This window comes from Lissotriton vulgaris, chromosome 7, assembly GCF_964263255.1.
Source record: "Lissotriton vulgaris chromosome 7, aLisVul1.2, whole genome shotgun sequence".
NCBI lineage: Eukaryota > Metazoa > Chordata > Amphibia > Caudata > Salamandridae > Lissotriton > Lissotriton vulgaris.
In genome coordinates, this window is record NC_141695.1 from 225817867 (window position 1) to 225836275 (window position 18409).

The 18409-nt window shown below is 45.2% G+C and overlaps 1 protein-coding gene across 1 annotated transcript in view; it reads right to left on the minus strand.

Moving 5' to 3' along the window:
• Positions 1-15977: 15977 nt before the first annotated feature.
• Positions 15978-18409, minus strand: part of LOC147701263 (uncharacterized) — a 42164-nt gene continuing 39732 nt past the window's right edge. Inside the window, exon 3 of the mRNA XM_086929329.1 lies at positions 15978-16030. Within this exon, the coding sequence (XP_086785455.1) occupies positions 15978-16030 (53 nt within the window). The remainder of the gene's footprint in view (positions 16031-18409) is intronic.

Sequence of the window (18409 nt, forward strand, 5' to 3'; positions counted from 1 at the left end):
AGTAGAGCTCACGCAGGAAGTTAACGAGAGGGGGGTCCACACCAAGGTCTCTCAAAATAGACCATAACTTTGAGTGGATCACGCAATCAAAGGCAGAACTGAGGTCAATATAAACTATGTACAAGTTGCCACGCTTCGCTCTTACGTATTTACCAATTAATAAGGTTAAATTTAATGCCTGTTCTATCGTGCCAAGGCCCTCCTGGAACCCATACTGGAGATCAGTTATGATGTTGTTTGCAGACGCCCAGTCCTGGAGTCGTAGTCGTTCCAGGAGTAGGCGCCCGGCAACTTTCTCCAGTGAGTCCAGGAGGGAAATTGGCCTGTAACAGGCAGGGTTATTACGATCCCCTTTCTTAAAGATCGGAAGTAGTATGGAGGAGGACCAGGAATCCAGGAGGCCAATAGACGAGGCTGCCATCATCACCTGGGTGACAACTGGTGCCCACAATTCCATGTTACTAATGAAGATGTCCAAAGGGACACCGTCTGGGCCGGGCGCTTTTCCAGTTTTAGAACATGTTAAGGCGTGCAGAACCTCGCCTAGGCTGAAGTGTAAGTCGATGGGGAATGTTGGAACTCCATCGAGATCAACGGGTGGGGTGCCTACTGATAAGGCGGGGTCAGAAGGCCCCCCAAATATTTTAGAAAAGTTAGACACCCAAAGCTCAGAAGGAACTGCCACATCTAAATGCTGGGGCCTGTTAGCGTCTAATAAAAATGGTGATTTAATGACGCGCCAAAACTGAGAGCTGTTTTTGGTTGAACAGCTGTCATGTAATTGGGCCCATAGATTTTTTTTTAAAGCCTTTTTGCAAGTCTGTTGGGCCACCTTGTAATCCTTTCTTAGTTTGGCTATCACAGTTGGAATTCTGTTGGTGCTGTTTGTAGCCTTTTTTAGGGCTGATAGGGCTTTACGACAAGCTTTATTGAACCATCCCAAGGAACCTTGGGTGACAGATTTATGATTTCGAAATAGCACAGAACGCATTACTGACAAAATCTCTAGGAAACTAGTTAAAATCAGCTGAGGTGAAGAATCTTCAGCGAGACAGTTGTTTATCCATAAGAGGGATTTGGATATGACTTTGGCACTGGTAACTGAAGGGTCAATTTTGGACCATTTGACCGAGAAACCGTTCACTCTGTCCATGGCCAATGACTGCTGGGTTAGATGACTGATCTTGATCGGTTGCGAGCCGCCAAATGGAATGGACAGAGTGATACTGTTTGGATAGTGATCACTTGAGATATCAGAGCCCGTGCTAAACCGTTGGAGATTACCTTTTAGCAGCGTTGAGCATAAGATAAAATCAATAGTGGTCAGCATGCCCCTACCATGAAAAGTGGGCTTAAAGGCAATTGGTGGATCTACCAAATCATTGGCAAAATCAAGTTCCATTTCGGCCAAACCATCATTCAGAGCGTTACCAACATGTGAGTGCATAAAATGAGTTAGTGGACAATCATTTTCATCCAGCAAACCACAAATGCCTTTACGAGGGTTAAGACACAATGGAGCATTAAAGTCCCCCCCCAAAATTATGTGACATACAGATGTTGGATGATTGTTACAGTATTCATTAATAAGAGAGGAAATTTCTTTCACACATTTGATACAGTCAGATGGGCTGAGGTTGTTGTAAAAATTAATTAGAAAGTATACGGTACTTTTACCAAATACAACCGAAATAATTTGAAAGTTCGGAGTAGAATGTAGAACAGATGATTTCAAAGAAGGTAATGTGTTACACAGATACACAACTAAACCCCCCTTAGATCTACCATGGGTAGTGGGACTAGCAGGTGAGTGGAACGTGATATAGCCCTGAAGATGTATCGGGTCTATAGCCCACGTTTCTTGCAAGCAGATTATTTTGGAGGAAGAAACAAGGTCCAGCCAGGATTTAATTTTCAGTTTCGAGCGGAGACCCGCTACATTCCAAAATAAGATGCAAAGTTGAAAAGATGGGGAAGATCTCTTAATAGTAGTCGATTTGGGTACAAAAACGGGTGTGGGTTGACAATATGGCAAAGAATATTGGGAAACGGATGGATTGATATTTTGATGATCGGAGGTAGAGAGTACAGAATTAGTAGAAACTAAAGATCGAGGGAGAGTGAGCGGGCAGTTAAGAAATCTGGAACTGGTAACTCTGGGTTTGTTGCCGCAGAGATAGATGTTATACTCGGCAACAAGACAGGGGTCTGCATCAAATCGCGTTGAACGGGGGGATTAGGTAATGGGGAAACTGGAGAAAGATTTACATGAAGGCTGGGGGATAGTGGTCAATCAACCATGTCCAAACATTCATATCTGTTGGACAATGGGATACCGGCCCAGCCAAAAGGGGAAACTAAATCTCCATCCCCATACCTTGGCCTGCTATTCCAGTCACGTCTAGTGTTCCAGTTTCCAACTTGGGTCCAGTTCCACTCTGGCCCAATATTGTAGTGCTGGACTGGAGGGTAGAAAAAGGAAAGTCTTCTGGTACTAATGCCATCGGATGTGTGTTGAGGGCCCCAGGAGCATATGTGCTCTACTGTTTGAGGATCTTCAAAATTGACAATAAGACAATCGCCCTGCAAAGTTTTGTGTACTTTTCCTAGCCAGGGAACTCGCCGTACTGATGTAACTCTATTGTTAGCGTAAGGGGGGAGGGGCCTGTTGCTGGATAACCAGTGAAGAACCTTGTTTCTGAGGGACCAACTCGGTTCAACCGAACTAGGGCTCAGTTCTGGAACCCCCGTCACGATCACGACAAAGGGGGCTGCTTCGGGGGGGGAGATGGATAGGGGGGGTTCCCTTCCTCCTGGTCCTATGAGTGGTTTTTTGTTGATCGCGTATATTAGTATGTTTAGTAGGTAGGACAATGGGCTGTGCTGGAAGAGGTACTGGGGTAGAAGCAGAAGTGACTACTGGGGTGAGAACATTTGATAACTTTGTTGGTGGAGGATTAGAATTGGTTGCTACTACTGTAGTAGTGCTAATAGCTGCGGTGGCAGAGCGGTTAGTTACCAAGACCCTATCACTGGGTTTTTTAAGGATAGATTTAGGGACCAGCGTTTGGGCAGTTGGGGGCCCTGGAGTTGATTTAATCGATGAGGATAACGCATCTAACTGCTTCGCTATGTTAGTAAGAATAAGTTCGAACGGTTGGAGGTATGATTTAAATAAAGCCCCTATGCTGTCAAGAAGATCGTTGTTAGGCTCGGAAGGACAGCTACTAGAGTCAACATTAGAGCTAGGACTGAGGTGAGGGCTAAATATAAGTGGTGTGTTGGAAAAATTTTGGGTATCAATGGGGATACTAATCCCTTCAGTTAGTGGGGGAACTGCTTGGTTAACAGAGTGAGTAACAGATAATAGTTGAGAATTAGATTGCGGGGTTTTTGAAGACCTAGTATAAGAGTTGTTAGTGTGCTGGGGACTCCTGATGCGACAGAGGTTCTTTTTTGTCTTTTTGTTCTTGGGGATTGCACCCTCGCTGGCTCCCCGAGTGGAGGTAGAAATAGAGTCAGCCCGGCTCGGGCTGGTAAAAAGAGCCGGCGTTTGCTCCAGGGACAAAGATAATTGGGATTGCTGAAGAGCTGAAAATTCAAGTGAGACTGATAAGTCCACTGTGGCTGGGACTGAGAGAGGGTCATCATGACCTGCTAGAAGTGTGACAGGAGCTGGAGGGTTAACAGGGGATTTAGCCGTTGCCAGTAAGCCCATTGAGGAGCGCTTAGCGGCGTTCAAATCCTGAGAGACCCTCCGTTCTAGAAGAAGTACGCCCTGATTGATGGCATCATTTGCTTTGGCGATAAACTGGTCAATTGGGCCGGTGGTTTGGGCCGTGCGAAGGGCTTTATTACTCCTAGTACCCCTCTGAGACATGTTTCTACTGAAAGGCAAGACAGAATGCAGTATCAAATGTGCACAGAACAAATGGGGTGGCCCAGTCCAGTCTTGCCCAGGCTTGAACGGGCTTAAACGGGCCCGCTCTTTGCCCGGTCTTCGCCCCGGGCTTAATCCCGTGCGCGTTCCGCTGCGTGTTAAGAGAGAGCCTGATCTACCATCCAGCCGTGGGGGCGTTGCCGCTGCGGGAAGAGGCTTCAGCTGTTACACAGCCTCGCAGTCCCGCAGCGGTGTGGGCGGGGATGGGCGGAGTCGATGTGGTCCCAGCGTCAGCCGAGGTGCGGGGCCGCGACCTCGACAGCAGTGCCCCTTCTCAATGCCCAGGTCGAAAAAGTGCTTGGTTCAAGTTCCCAGGAGAGCAAAGTGAGTAGTGAGTAGCGCCCGCAAAGCGGATGCTGCGAAGGTTAAATACTCGGCCAAATGAGGGCGTTGCCGCTGCGGGAAGAGGCTTCAGCTGTTACACAGCCTCGCAGTTCCGCAGCGGTGTGGGCGGGGATGGGCGGAGTCGATGTGGTCCCAGCGTCAGCCGAGGTGCGGGGCCGCGACCTCGACAGCAGTGCCCCTTCTCAATGCCCAGGTCGAAAAAGTGCTTGGTTCAAGTTCCCAGGAGAGCAAAGTGAGTAGTGAGTAGCGCCCGCAAAGTGGATGCTGCGAAGGTTAAATACTCGGCCAAATGAGGGCGTTGCCACTGCGGGAAGAGGCTTCAGCTGTTACACAGCCTCGCAGTCCTGCAGCGGTGTGGGCGGGGATGGGCGGAGTCGATGTGGTCCCAGCGGCAGCCGAGGAGCGGGGCCGCGACCTCGACAGCAGGGCCCCTTCTCAATGCCCAGGTCGAAAAAGTGCTTGGTTCAAGTTCCCAGGAGAGCAAAGTGAGTAGTGGGTAGCGCCCGCAAAGCGGATGCTGCGAAGGTTAAATACTCGGCCAAATGAGGGCGTTGCCGCTGCGGGAAGAGGCTTCAGCTGTTACACAGCCTCGCAGTTCCGCAGCGGTGTGGGCGGGGATGGGCGGAGTCGATGTGGTCCCAGCGTCAGCCGAGGTGCGGGGCCGCGACCTCGACAGCAGTGCCCCTTCTCAATGCCCAGGTCGAAAAAGTGCTTGGTTCAAGTTCCCAGGAGAGCAAAGTGAGTAGTGAGTAGCGCCCGCAAAGTGGATGCTGCGAAGGTTAAATACTCGGCCAAATGAGGGCGTTGCCACTGCGGGAAGAGGCTTCAGCTGTTACACAGCCTCGCAGTCCTGCAGCGGTGTGGGCGGGGATGGGCGGAGTCGATGTGGTCCCAGCGGCAGCCGAGGAGCGGGGCCGCAACCTCGACAGCAGGGCCCCTTCTCAATGCCCAGGTCGAAAAAGTGCTTGGTTCAAGTTCCCAGGAGAGCAAAGTGAGTAGTGGGTAGCGCCCGCAAAGCGGATGCTGCGAAGGTTAAATACTCGGCCAAATGAGGGCGTTGCCGCTGCGGGAAGAGGCTTCAGCTGTTACACAGCCTCGCAGTCCCGCAGCGGTGTGGGCGGGGATGGGTGGAGTCGATGTGGTCCCAGCGGCAGCCGAGGAGCGGGGCCGCGACTTCAACAGCAGTGCCCCTTCTCAATGCCCAGGTCGAAAAAGTGCTTGGTTCAAGTTCCCAGGAGAGCAAAGTGAGTAGTGAGTAGTAGACATCTCAAATGGCATCACTGATGACATCACTGATGACATCTCATTTGACATCACTGATCACATCACTGATGATATCATTTATGTGATAATACAATGCACCTCCTCACACTCTAATATAACCTTTGATACACCCAGTGTTAAATACAGACTACCATTCTTGAAACCATTGACACACCAATACCAGTTACTATATACGCACTCACTGATTCCTAGGTCTATACACACATTCACTCATTCACCCATAGAATCACTCATACATACAGTCACTCATCAATACAACACTATCATATGCACTCATACACCTATACAGACACTCACACACTGCCACTCATATATGGAGTTACTCACACATCTAGTCAGTCATACAAAGAATCAATCACACTTCCATTTCCTCAACTATACAGTTATACACACAACACCTTACTTATTCAAACATATACTAACACATACTTACTCTCTTATACAATCACTGATACAAGTACACAATGATCCATACAGCCACTCACACAATCACTGGCTCTCATGTATAGTCATTTATATATGCCAGCTCTCACATGCACTGTGTTTTTTCATATGTACTTACTTGGACACGTAGCACTGAGATATTCATTCACTCACCAACACACCCATGCACACAGTCAACCGCCCATATAGCTGTTTCCACATGCACTCTTGAACTCATACACCTAGTGAATCAACTGCTCACACATCTATGCGCAGAGTCACACACCTCCCAGCCAGCCACACACACACTCAGTCTCCCATTCAAATACTTGGGCAACCAATGAAAACCCATATAGCCACTCATATAGCTACTGATCAACACATGCAGCAGATTACACAACAACAGACATACTGATGCAGACATTCAGACAGTTTAGTTACTAACCCATGCATTTAGTAAGACACATTTAGTCACTCACTCATACAGTCAGTCACGCACCTACTAAATCCTTTATCCAGACACTTATACATCCACTCATTCTTCAATATGTAAAACATATTTAACCTTTACAGAAACACACAGTCAATCGATGATGTCATCAGTGATGTCATCAGTGATGTCAAATGAGATGTCATCAGTGATGTCATCAGTGATGTCATTTGAGATGTCATCAGTGATGTCACTGACCATGTCATGAATGATGTAATATGTGACATCATGAGCAGTGGATTGCGGGTGCGCGAAATATAGTTAGTACAACTAAATATATAGGAGCAATTTCAATGGTTTTTTAAATGCTAATTCCTAACTATATAAGTCCTGAAACCTATGGTTTTTTAAGTGAATATATATAAATTCAAACAATTAGTCCTGAACTTCCAGCTTTGGCGAACAGAGACCAAAACTAATCCCAAAGATAAGGCAAAAGGAATTTATTGAACTAAGTTCAACAGCGCAGCCGACTGACGCGTTTCGGGCGGATGCCCTTGATCACAGTAAAATATAATACAAAATGCCTTATTTTTATATGCTGTTGTGCACACCATGTGACATATAAACATAAACAACATACTTTAGAGATAAGCCAAAATCCTTAGAAAGATATTTGATCTTTCCTTTTCTCTCTAACAAGGGGTATTATGTCGTGTTCTAATCTAGGACCCCGATCAATACTGTGACCTTATGCCCCTATACGGCTATAATCCATTTATACCCCTATAATGGCATAAACGATCAAGAGCAATATTTCAGAAACTCGTCTCTGGCCTAACACGATCAGAGCCACATTTCAGAATCTCTTCCTCTGCTGCTTCCTCTGCAGATCATTAGAGCAAATGACACAGCAGAAGCCACTATCTAAGATTCCTAGATTACACTCCGAGTTCTTCAACAAGATAAAACTCAGCAACCTGGGAAAGCCCCGCTTGCTATGTTTTGATTAGTAATAGAACTCTAATGAGCACTAAGAGACGATCACTTCCTAGTGACATCTTTATTGACTTCTTATGTCCAAAAACTTACGTCAAACCAGGCACCTTTCAGGTATAAATATTACCAACGTTGCCTTAAGCAAACGCTGGTGTTACTACTGCTGCTCCTGTCTCAACGACATCGATGATAGCAATGGTGTGGTGCACATAGGAGCAGAACAGCTGTCCCCTGCAGAGCCCAGCAGATGCAAGCTGCCCATGGACGCTTCCCCTCCTCCTCCTCGACGCGCTGAGAGAGACGCTGTCTTTTCTCCTGCCGAGAAAATCCAGCTCCGGCGTTTCCAGCCTACTCTTGCGAGTGACTGGGATATCGAGTCCTGGAAGGAGATACAAGACCTCCAACATTCTATTCCAGAGGTATGGTGTTGACTAAAACCCTTAGAGAGAATTCTTGAAGCAAACCTTGGCAAAACCAACTTAACTAAAACTGCTACTTACTTACTCCCCTCCCAAATATTAGGCTTAGGTCAGGTACACTGGGGTAGGCGTAGTTAGAAGCACCAGTTGAGTATGTTAGCCTAATGTATATATGAATGTATATATGTTTTATTCATTTTAAACCATTGTATGGCTAAGAAACCATATCAATGCTTTTACAGTATTATTTCGCAATCCTCATTTTACTGTACACACTTTTTATAATAACAAGTCTTGCAATTGTGGCAATTCATTTCTCTTGCACGAGAAGAAAGACTGTTCAATAAATAATACCTTTTATTGAAAACGCCCGTCTCTCTATTCTCTGCATCTTGGTGAAAGTAATCTGCACAACTGACTGAGTAAAATAACTGTCTATTGTTTCACACGACTCTAGAGATTGACTATTATCTGAGGAGCAAAGTTGTCATGTTTATGCGGTTGTTGGAAAACTGAATCCCTTCTTGTCTGTACCAGGGAAGCTGATCACTTCCTATTTCAGTCAAGAAAGTTTCCAGTGACCTCTGAGCTAGTTGGTAACAAACCCAATTAAGTTTAGCATAGTCAATAGAGACCTGGAAGATCCGCACTTCTACGTCCATACTATTGTTTATGTTATTCCAATGCGCAGGGCCTATTGGGAAAATAGGAACTACACTACAATTATATTGCAAAATGCCACAGTCAAAGTTAGGATCAATTCATATACTGAATAAATTCATGAAAAAAACTCGGGTCTCTGCATAAATGCATATAGGAAATAATGAACATAGTCTATACAGTACTGATGAAAGACTGTATAATGTAAACTAATACACATGTGCAAAATACCACAGTTGTAAACATTAAGATTTGTGCAAAATAGTAGCATGTTAAAAGCAATAAATAATATACTTAAAACCATACTAGGAACAGAATATTTCCATAATAAAACTTTCCATTGGGATGTGCAAATCTTAGCAATGTAAACATGGTAATTGTGCAACAAATGCAAATAATTTATAATTTAAGTACTGTTATGACTATGACTATAATGTAGTAAATACAAATATTAGCTTGCAACGAGGACATCGAATAAAGATGGCAGCCCCTCTGTGTTGTAACTATATAGGCTTACCCGCAGGTTGTTGGCTAAATGTGCTTAGAAAGGAAAAAACCCCTGTAATGTGGTGCAAAATCCGGATGCAGTCTGATTTAATAAACCATGTCTGCATCCCAAATGTCATAAATTGTGACTAAATTTTTTTTTATCAACAGAATTAAAAGCAATTCAGATTAGTAAGTAACGGCACAGTACTGAGAGGGGTGGGGGCGGCCTCTGAAAGACTATCATTACATCAGATATTATATGGTGCAGGCCAACAAGGGCAAACCACGATGGGACCTTATAAAAAATTATACTAGTCCTCCGTATTCAGTCCATTTGGAACCTTACTGTCCAATTCAAGAATCATTTTGGATTCTAATTGCCGTAGCATTTTATCCCTGTCTCCTCCTCTGCGTGGTTTGGGGACAGAAGTAAGCACAAAGTAGCTGAGACACTTTAAGTCATTGTTGTGGACACTTTTAAAGTGTCTTGCTGTCATTGTTAACAATTGCGCGAAGATGCTGCAATATTCTGGCATGCACCTGCAGCCTGGTACTGCCAACATACCTCAGGCCGCAGGTGCACGCCAGAACATAAACAGCATACTCTGTTTTGCAATTGTAGCTCCCTTTGATGGGCAATGGAACAGGACTGAATGTGGTGTTGTACTTGTTGGTATTGATACCAAACTTACACGCCCTGCAACTAGAGCATTTAAAAAAACCCAGCTGCGGTTTGAACCAGGACTCACTTTTCAGTAATTCTGGGAAGGGATTAGATACATGAGTACGCATGGAGGGGCCCCTGCGGAAAGTGATGTTGGGATTACTAGGAAGTTGGGGTGCCAGGACCCCATCTGTCATTAGTATGGATCAGCTTTTGGTCAGAATGGCCCGGATCTTTCTTTCCTGACAGTTGAAAGATTTGATGAACCTGATATTCGACTTTTCAGGATCTTCCAACGTCTCAGCAGTGGGTGCCTCCGTAGTTCTTTCCTTCACCTTACTGACTTCTTTGCTGAGTATTTTCTCGCTGTACCCTCTAGCTTTAAATCTGGCAAGTGCTTCAGTGGTACATGTAATTAATTCCTCTTCATTACTGCAGATCCTTTTCAAGCGGAGCAATTTCCCATAGGGTATATTATCAATAACATGGCGTGGGTGGGCACTACTTGCGTGGAGGGTGGAATTACCCGCTGTACTTTTTCTATGTAAGGTGGTGGTTATTTTGTCTCCCTTCAAAAAGACCTTCACATCTAAAAAGTCGACAGTTTGTTTGCTAATGTTGCATGTGAACCTCAAATTTTCTTGATTGGTGTTGAGGCTTGTAACAAACTTTCTAGCACTGTCTTCATCCCCCCTCCAGATTAAAAACACATCGTCAATATAACGAACCCACAGTGCCACATGCTCCGAAAATGTCTTATGGTGTTCCCCCATGAGGACCCGCTTCTCCCACCAGCCAACGTGCAAGCATGCATAGCTGGGGGGAAAAGCAGGCCCCCATGGCAACACCCCTCTTTTGTAAATAGACTCCTTCCCAAAGACAAAATAATTATGATATAAACTCCATGTCACAAAATCCATCAACATCTTATTATGGTTATAACATTGTAAAGGTTTTGTGCTCAGAAAATGTTCTAATGCCTTCAGACCCGTAAGATGTTCAATGCTCGTATATAGAGCTTCAATGTCTAAAGTTATAAACAAGGAGTTCTCTGTCCATGGAAATTTCTTTAAGAAATCACCTGTGTCTTTTATAAAGGTAGGTAGATTTGTCACCAGGTTTTGAAAAAAGTAATCTGTATATTGTGCCAAATGTTCTGCTACGCTGTTGATGGCAGATATTATTGGTCTTCCTGGCACCGGTAGAGTTCCTTTGTGCACCTTAGATATTAGATAAAACCTGGGCATAAGCGGTTGGTCAACATTCAGAAACTTGAACTCTTGGATAGATATTAGGCCTTCCCTTCTATATTTATGAAGCAGTTTTTTCAACATGTTCCTAGCATTGTCATACTGTTTGAGACATGTTTTCTGATAACACGAAGTATCTGAGAGTTCCTGAGGTAAAATAACAATATTTCCTCCCTTATCAGAGCTGCATACAATGTTCTTATGGTCATTTTTAAGTTTTGTTACAAGTGCCCAATATTGTTTTTCTTTATCCATTTTGATTCTTGTACCATGTTTCACATGGTGGTACAGTTTTTGCAAATCAGATGTCACCACCTCATGGAAGGAGTCTATGGCATTCCTTGGCATATTCGGCATAAAGCAAGACGCTGGTTTGAATGGACGCAAACCCGCGTCTACTTGTTCAATTCCCACTTCCACTAGTTCTTGCTGTGTGGACACAGTTGGATCTGTCTCGATATTCATGTTGCCCATTTGTTGCAAAGTTAGTAATGCTCTTACATCCCGGGCCTCAACTGTTGGAGAGGATGGTTCTATGCTTTTTACCTCTGTATTGTTCAATCCATCTTTAATGTTGAAGAATTTGCGCAGTTTAAGTTTGCGTATGTAACGAAATACATCGATCCTGGTGGAGCTATAGTTGAAGTCCGTGAGGGGGCAGTATGTCAATCCTAGACTAAGTAGTTGATTTTCCGCTGTTGTTAAGGTTGTGGTAGATAAATTAACAATTGTGTTGTCTTTTACTTTAGAATTGTTTCTTTTTTTTTGTTGTTTAAGTTTATGTTTTTTCCGGCGTTCTTTGCATCGTCGGTTGATTCTGGCCCTTTTTGTTGCTGCGGCTGCCGTCAATTTAGAGGGCGCAGAGTTTGGAGGCGTGCACTCCCTAAAAAATCTACCTCCTCACCTAAGTCTAGTACCATTTGGGGCCCCCCTGAGCTTGCCCCTGCTGAGCTGCCATCATCTGAATATACGCTGCTGATTGTTGAATCCGTATCGCTAGAGCCAGGAGTGGACACTGCATGGCTGTTGTGTTCCACCGCCATTGATGTTGATGTTGAAATTGCGGGGGCTGGTATTTGACTTATTTTGATTTTCTTGGCATTATCAAATTTGCACGCAAACGTATAGATACGTCCATGTTCATAATCGTCTTTATCGCGCGCAAATTTGTAAGCTTTACGAGCCTTTATTTTTTCCTCACGTTTGCTCATGCGCTCCTGTATTTCTTTCTTGGATATTGCTATAAAGTCATTGAGTTCAAGTTTCAACAGTTCCGTGTTGATTTCATCCATTTCTTTTAGTAGCTCTAGACGGTCAATCTCTGCGTATTTTATGAGGATCTTAACTAGGTTGCTTGATGCGTCCAAGTTGCTTTGTCCCCACTCTTTTAACATATCTGGGTGGGGTTTCTCGTAACTGGGCGCTAGGAGGATTCGCAACCCACATGGAACGCGACCCTCCGCTATGTACATGGACAATAACTTATGCTCCCACCATTTAGTGATTTTGTTGCTCATGCATTTCTCCATGCACTTCATGAGGTTCTTTATCCACCCCTCGTTGGTCAGGGGACTCACTTGAGTGCCCGATAGAGTTGCTGCACCTTTGTTAATTATTTTGGGCAGGTTTTTAAATAGTTCTATTGAGGCCGCCTCCTGCCCTCGCACTGTCTCTTCCGACATTGCCGCTAGCGCTCTGTTGGACTTGCTTGGTTAACACGGTGTTGTTGGCGTAGGGGTGCCTGATATCTCTCCGACCCCTCACTATTGCCTATGTCCTCTCCACCGCCTGAAATGCAGTGTTGCCACTCACCACACAAAGGTGCCGCTGCAATGGCAACTACTCTCCGGTCCCGTCTCGTCTCACGGCTTGACTCCAAGTGTTGCTTGCAGCACGGCAAAACTGATTGTGGGTGTGTCACTGCAGGCAGGGTCCGTCGTCCAATTCTGCTCACGCAAAGAAAGGAAAAGGCTGGTTGATGACGGCAGACTGCTTTCGGAGAGTGGATTCGTAATGGAAGCAACCACCTTCCGTGGATTGAATAAATTCTAACAATTAGTCTTGAACTTTCAGCTTCGGCGAACAGAGACCAAAACGAATCCCAAAGATAAGGCAAAAGGAATTTATTGAACCAAGTTCAACAGCGCAGCGGACTGACGCGTTTCGGGCGGATGCCCTTGATCACAGTAAAATATAATACAAAATGCCTTGTTTTTATATGCTGTTGTGCACACCATGTGACATATAAACATAAACAACATACTTTAGAGATAAGCCAAAATCCTATATATATGTTCTACCAATTGGCCCCTGGGAGAGCGCACTCTTTCACAGCAGGTGCTGGTTTCGAGGACGGACCGGTCCCCGTATTCAATATTCCACCAATTTCTTCTTCTTCAACAAAGTAAATCGCACACCAAGGATCAGCGATAATTGTATTTATTCCAACAGTGCAATTATCATCACCCAACCACCACCAAAACGTTTCAACCGTGAGCAAGACCCATGGGGGTTGAAACGCGTTGGTGGTGGTTGAGTGATGATAATTGCACTGTTGGAACAAATACAATTATCGCTGATCCTTGGTGTGCCGTTTTCTCTTCGTTGAGGAAGAATAGATTGGTGGAATATATATATATATATATATATATATATATGCTCAAACCTCCGTTCTCCTGCCGCAATCACCTTTGCTCCTGATTGCGCTGGACACAGACACGGACCACAAATTAGATGCTGGTTGTTATCGTTTATTCAGCTGTCGCCATAACGTTTCGGCACAAAGCCTTGATCACATGACAGCGTAACCACATTTCTCAAGCGTATTTAAAGTGCACAGTGCTTATTAGTGATTGGTTCATTTGAATTTGTCCACCTTTGGGTTAACACAGTTGATGGACTATCACATTAAGGTAGTACGATATTTACAGCGATTTTCAATGAAAATACACAGTCATTTACATAATGTCGACCTTTTCCTTAATACCGGGATAAATCCATAAATATTGACTGAAAAAAACGTAGGTTTTAGGGGTGTTATAGTTAGCTGGACATTTCACTCGTACAAAACCATTGACATTCCTCCGATATAATTAGTTGTACTCACTATATCTTGTGCGCCCGCAATCCACTGCTGATGATGTCACATATTACATCATTCATGACATGGTCAGTGACATCACTGATGACATCTCAAATGACATCACTGATGACATCATCCAGTGAATGTGGTTTGCTTTGTTGTTTAAATGTGTATTATATATATATATATATGCAATTTGCATTGAAAAATTAGTGGATATATAAATATAAATATCTGGATGGAGGATTTAGTAGAAGTGTGATTGACTGTTTACTTAACTAATTTAAAGTGTCTCACTAAATATATTGGATAGTGACTAAACTGTGTGAACATCTGTATCACTTTGTCAGTTGTTGAATAAACTGCTTTTCCAGTTTTTTACTAGCTATTTGAAAGTCTATATTAGTTATTGATTAGTTAACTGAGTATTTGTATGGGGGAGTGAATGTGTGTGTGGTTCGGTGGGGGGTGTGTGACTGCCCAAAGATGTGTGAATAGTTGATTCAGTAGGTATATGAAGTTAAAACTACATGTTATAACAGTTGTTTGGGTGAGTGAATATCTTTATAGGTGTGGTGATGAGCAAATATCTCTCTCAATGGTACATGTCCAACAAAGTAGAAAAACAAAAGGCAGTGTATGTGTCAGTTGTTGTTTATAAGTAAGTATACATAACACTAAGTGATTGTATGCAAGACTGTATGGATAACTGTATACTTGTAATAGTGATTTTATAACACACTAAGTATAAGTTACTATGTATATGAATAGATAAAGTTATTGTTATTGTTATTGTTATAGAGGGTTTTGTACCGCGCGCAATTACTCTAGAGTATCCTGGTGCGAGCTCGTGCAGGTAAGCAGAGGACAGAGAGGTGGAAATCAGTTTGTTGTATTAAAAAGATGTGTTTTAGAGCTTTTTTTAAGCAACCAATATCTTGAGTAACGCAGAGTTGCAGGGAAAGAGCGTTCCAGGCTCTAGCTGCTATCACAGAAATGGACTGTCCACCCAGCCGAACACGCTGAAAACGGGGAAGGACTATCCGACACTGATTGGCCGATCTGAGGCAGCGGTTGAACACATACATAGAAAACCGCTTTCTCAGGTAGTGAGGCCCTTGATCGTACGTAGCTCTGAAGGAGAGAACCAGGGACTTAAACAAAATTCGTTGTGCCACGGGCAGCCAGTGTAGACTATGCAAATGATGCCGGACGCTAGACCTCCTCGAGATGTTAAAAAGAAGTCTAGCCACCGCATTCTGAATGACGTGGAGACGCTTGATCAGGTAAGCTGGAATACCACTGAACAAAGCGTTGGCGTAGTCTAACCGAGATAGAATAAGGGCACGTGACACCGTCTCTTTGGCTTCCCTCGGATAATAAAGTGGTGCCACCTCCTGGCCCTTTTTTTTATACACCTGCCAGATAAACAATTAACCCTTTCGCTGCTGATGACGAGCTCAGCTCGTCATCACCCACGGGTGTCGTGAGCTGAGCTCGTCATGGTGCCAGCCAAATGGCAATTTCCAGCACTGGGGAAAAATCACTGCAGCAGCCATGTGGTTAAAAACCCAAGCCAATCGCATAGAGGCCTCTGCTTGCTCCCTGCCCACAAATAGGACACAAAATGAATTACTCTATTAAGCTACATGAAGACATTGGTGATATTGAGATAGCATTCTTGTTCTAACTCTGGGCTCCATCTAGTAGCCATAATTAGCATCTGAAGGCTAGCCAGCTCATCCCTATCAAAGTGTTCAGATAATTCAACGGTTATTAAAACTGCGATGAACTCTACTCCAACTCAAATGCTCAAGTTAAAATTGGCACGAGCAATAAAAGAAGAAACAAATTTCCGACCAATTGCAGAGTGTTACACGGACGCCTGTTTTACATAAATTAAATGTATTCTATTATTCCAACTGCCACACCAGACGTGCCTCAAATCAAAAGATGTAAAAATACTACTCCTTTATGCCAACAACTGTCTTTCTAGCCTAGACACAAAGTGCTTTCCAATCTCAAATGATAGCCATTGAACTGTTCTGCATAAGGAACAAGCTGAAAATCAATCAGAATAAAATCAAGACCTGCGGTATGAGGGTCAAAGCATGAGAAAAAATCGAAAACGGTCTCTGCTTCTAGAAGGATAACCTATCAAGAAAACAAGCACCTAAAACCATCTCCAACACCCTTATCCATGTGTAGGAGCTATCCAGCAAAGCTGAGGGGGTGACCAAAGGTATCCCTTCGATTTGCATCTAATCAACTAATCCAACCCACACCAATTTAAACCAAATATCCCAAGCCAACGTAGGTACTGCCATATGTTATAGAATCTGAGATATGGGATTAAAGTGGAGACACCACATCATTCGGAAGGCTTTAAAACTGTTTCCGAAAGAAGTCTACTGCTACATGCACCTAACAGTGAGTACATTGTTCGTTTCACACCGGGCTAGGGGCCCGCAACGTGTTATTTCCCCTTTGCGCTCCAGTTTCTCCTGCAACAGTGAGTACATTGTTCGTTTCACACCGGGCTAGGGGCCCGCAACGTGTTATTTCCCCTTTGCGCTCCAGTCTCTTCTGCAACAGTGAGTACATTGTTCGTTTCACCCCTTGTTCACCTGACCTCCCAGATTCCTGCCCTCCTATCTATAGTACACCTGGCACCCAAGTTACCCCCCCCCCTACCTGCAGCGCACCAAGGAGGTACAGATCGTTCTGCCCAGACCCAACCATGATGATCATACTGCCCCGAAAGGCCCGGCACGCTCCTTGTACGAGTCAAACATGTGCTCATGTTAGATACGTGAGACACGGTAGGGCGTCATCACCGTAGCCTGTCGAATCAGTCAACAAAGAAGCAACGCTAGCCTTTCCACAATCTGTGGCCCAACTCGGGCACTATGACTGCTTTAAACGCTCAAACTCTGCCCTCTAACAAAGCTGGCGCCTCAGCTCCATACCTTCTAGCCCACCTCTAAACAAGGAAGTGCAGCCTGACTCACGCTATCGGAAAGCAGGGACTGTCTGCCCGATTACATGTTAACGTGATCGACGCTCCCCTGCCTTCCCGTGACCCCAGGACACCTCCAGAGCGAATCTTACAGGTACCGGAGCCACCTTCAGCCGTCAACATCGCCCTCCCCGCAATCCTCTAGTTGATGTTGGATCGTCTACAATTTGGCTGTCTTCAAGGATTCTCCGGCTCGCGGACACCAGATACAACCTTGGTGAGTTGCGTCACCCAACACAACACCGTAACTAAACTAAGGTACTCTCACGCCCTTCACTACCTTCTGGATGGCTCGAGACCGACCTTCCCCTTCCCCTCAAGTATTATCTACCCACCTGAAACCCCACAGCCGTAACTCCTTCACCATCGTCTTTCCCCCCCTCCTCTCTACTAAATCGAGACGCTCTTTCAAACAGAAACTTATCCGTCAACATAGGGAAACCCTAATCACAGACATCTACCACTCGTCTGCAAATGGTCCGACTAAGATGGACCTTATATTCCATACTGAGAGACCTGATTACTGGATCTCCGTGATCAGAACGCAACTATTTATTGCCAAAACCACATCCACTCCCCATAGTTGCAAACTTACCACTATACTCCCTTTTGGATCGGCCGGTAGAGGCTATACTACGATGACCATCTACACAAATGGCACGGTCCTTATACAGGTCAATAATGAGAACCTTGAAGCCTTCGATGCCCTTTTCCCCACATTAAGATCAACCTCCCCAACTCTACCTCACCACGCCGCAACCCCCTCTCCGCCCTCCCTCACCCCTAACAGAGAAGACTATGATCCTCTCCTCCGTGATATCTTTCCTGCCTGCTACGCCCCCCCTCGCCCCGTTGTCTCAAAACGGGCATTTACTACCAACCAGCCACAACAGGAAACTCCAACCCCTCCTTCAATCCCCTCTTCCAACAGCCACACCTCCCCCAGGTACCGCCTCCCTCATCCCCCCACTGGCAATACTTCCTCGCCTCCAGGAACCTCACACCCCACGAACTTCATCCCAACTCACAGTCACTCAAAGCCTCCCCCTGTCCCTTCCCCTCCCCGTCCTCTGTCTTCAGTAACCCCCCTCCCCTCGAGTCTCATCCCCACTCACAGTCACTCACAGCCCTCCCCTGTCCCTTCCCCTTCCCTTCCCCCGCCTTCTCCCCGGATCCCTCAACCTGATTCCATGAGCCTCATCCCAGCTCACAGTCATTCAAAGCCTTCCCCTGTCCCTTCCCCTCCCCTTCCTCCGCCTTCAGGAACCCCCCTCCCCTCGAGTCACATCCCAGCTCACAGTCATTCAAAGTCCTCCCCTGCACCTTCCCCTCCCCTTCCCCAGTCCTCTCCCCGGACCCCTCAACACCCCAACCCGAACCACAACACACCTGGCGCTACCCCAGA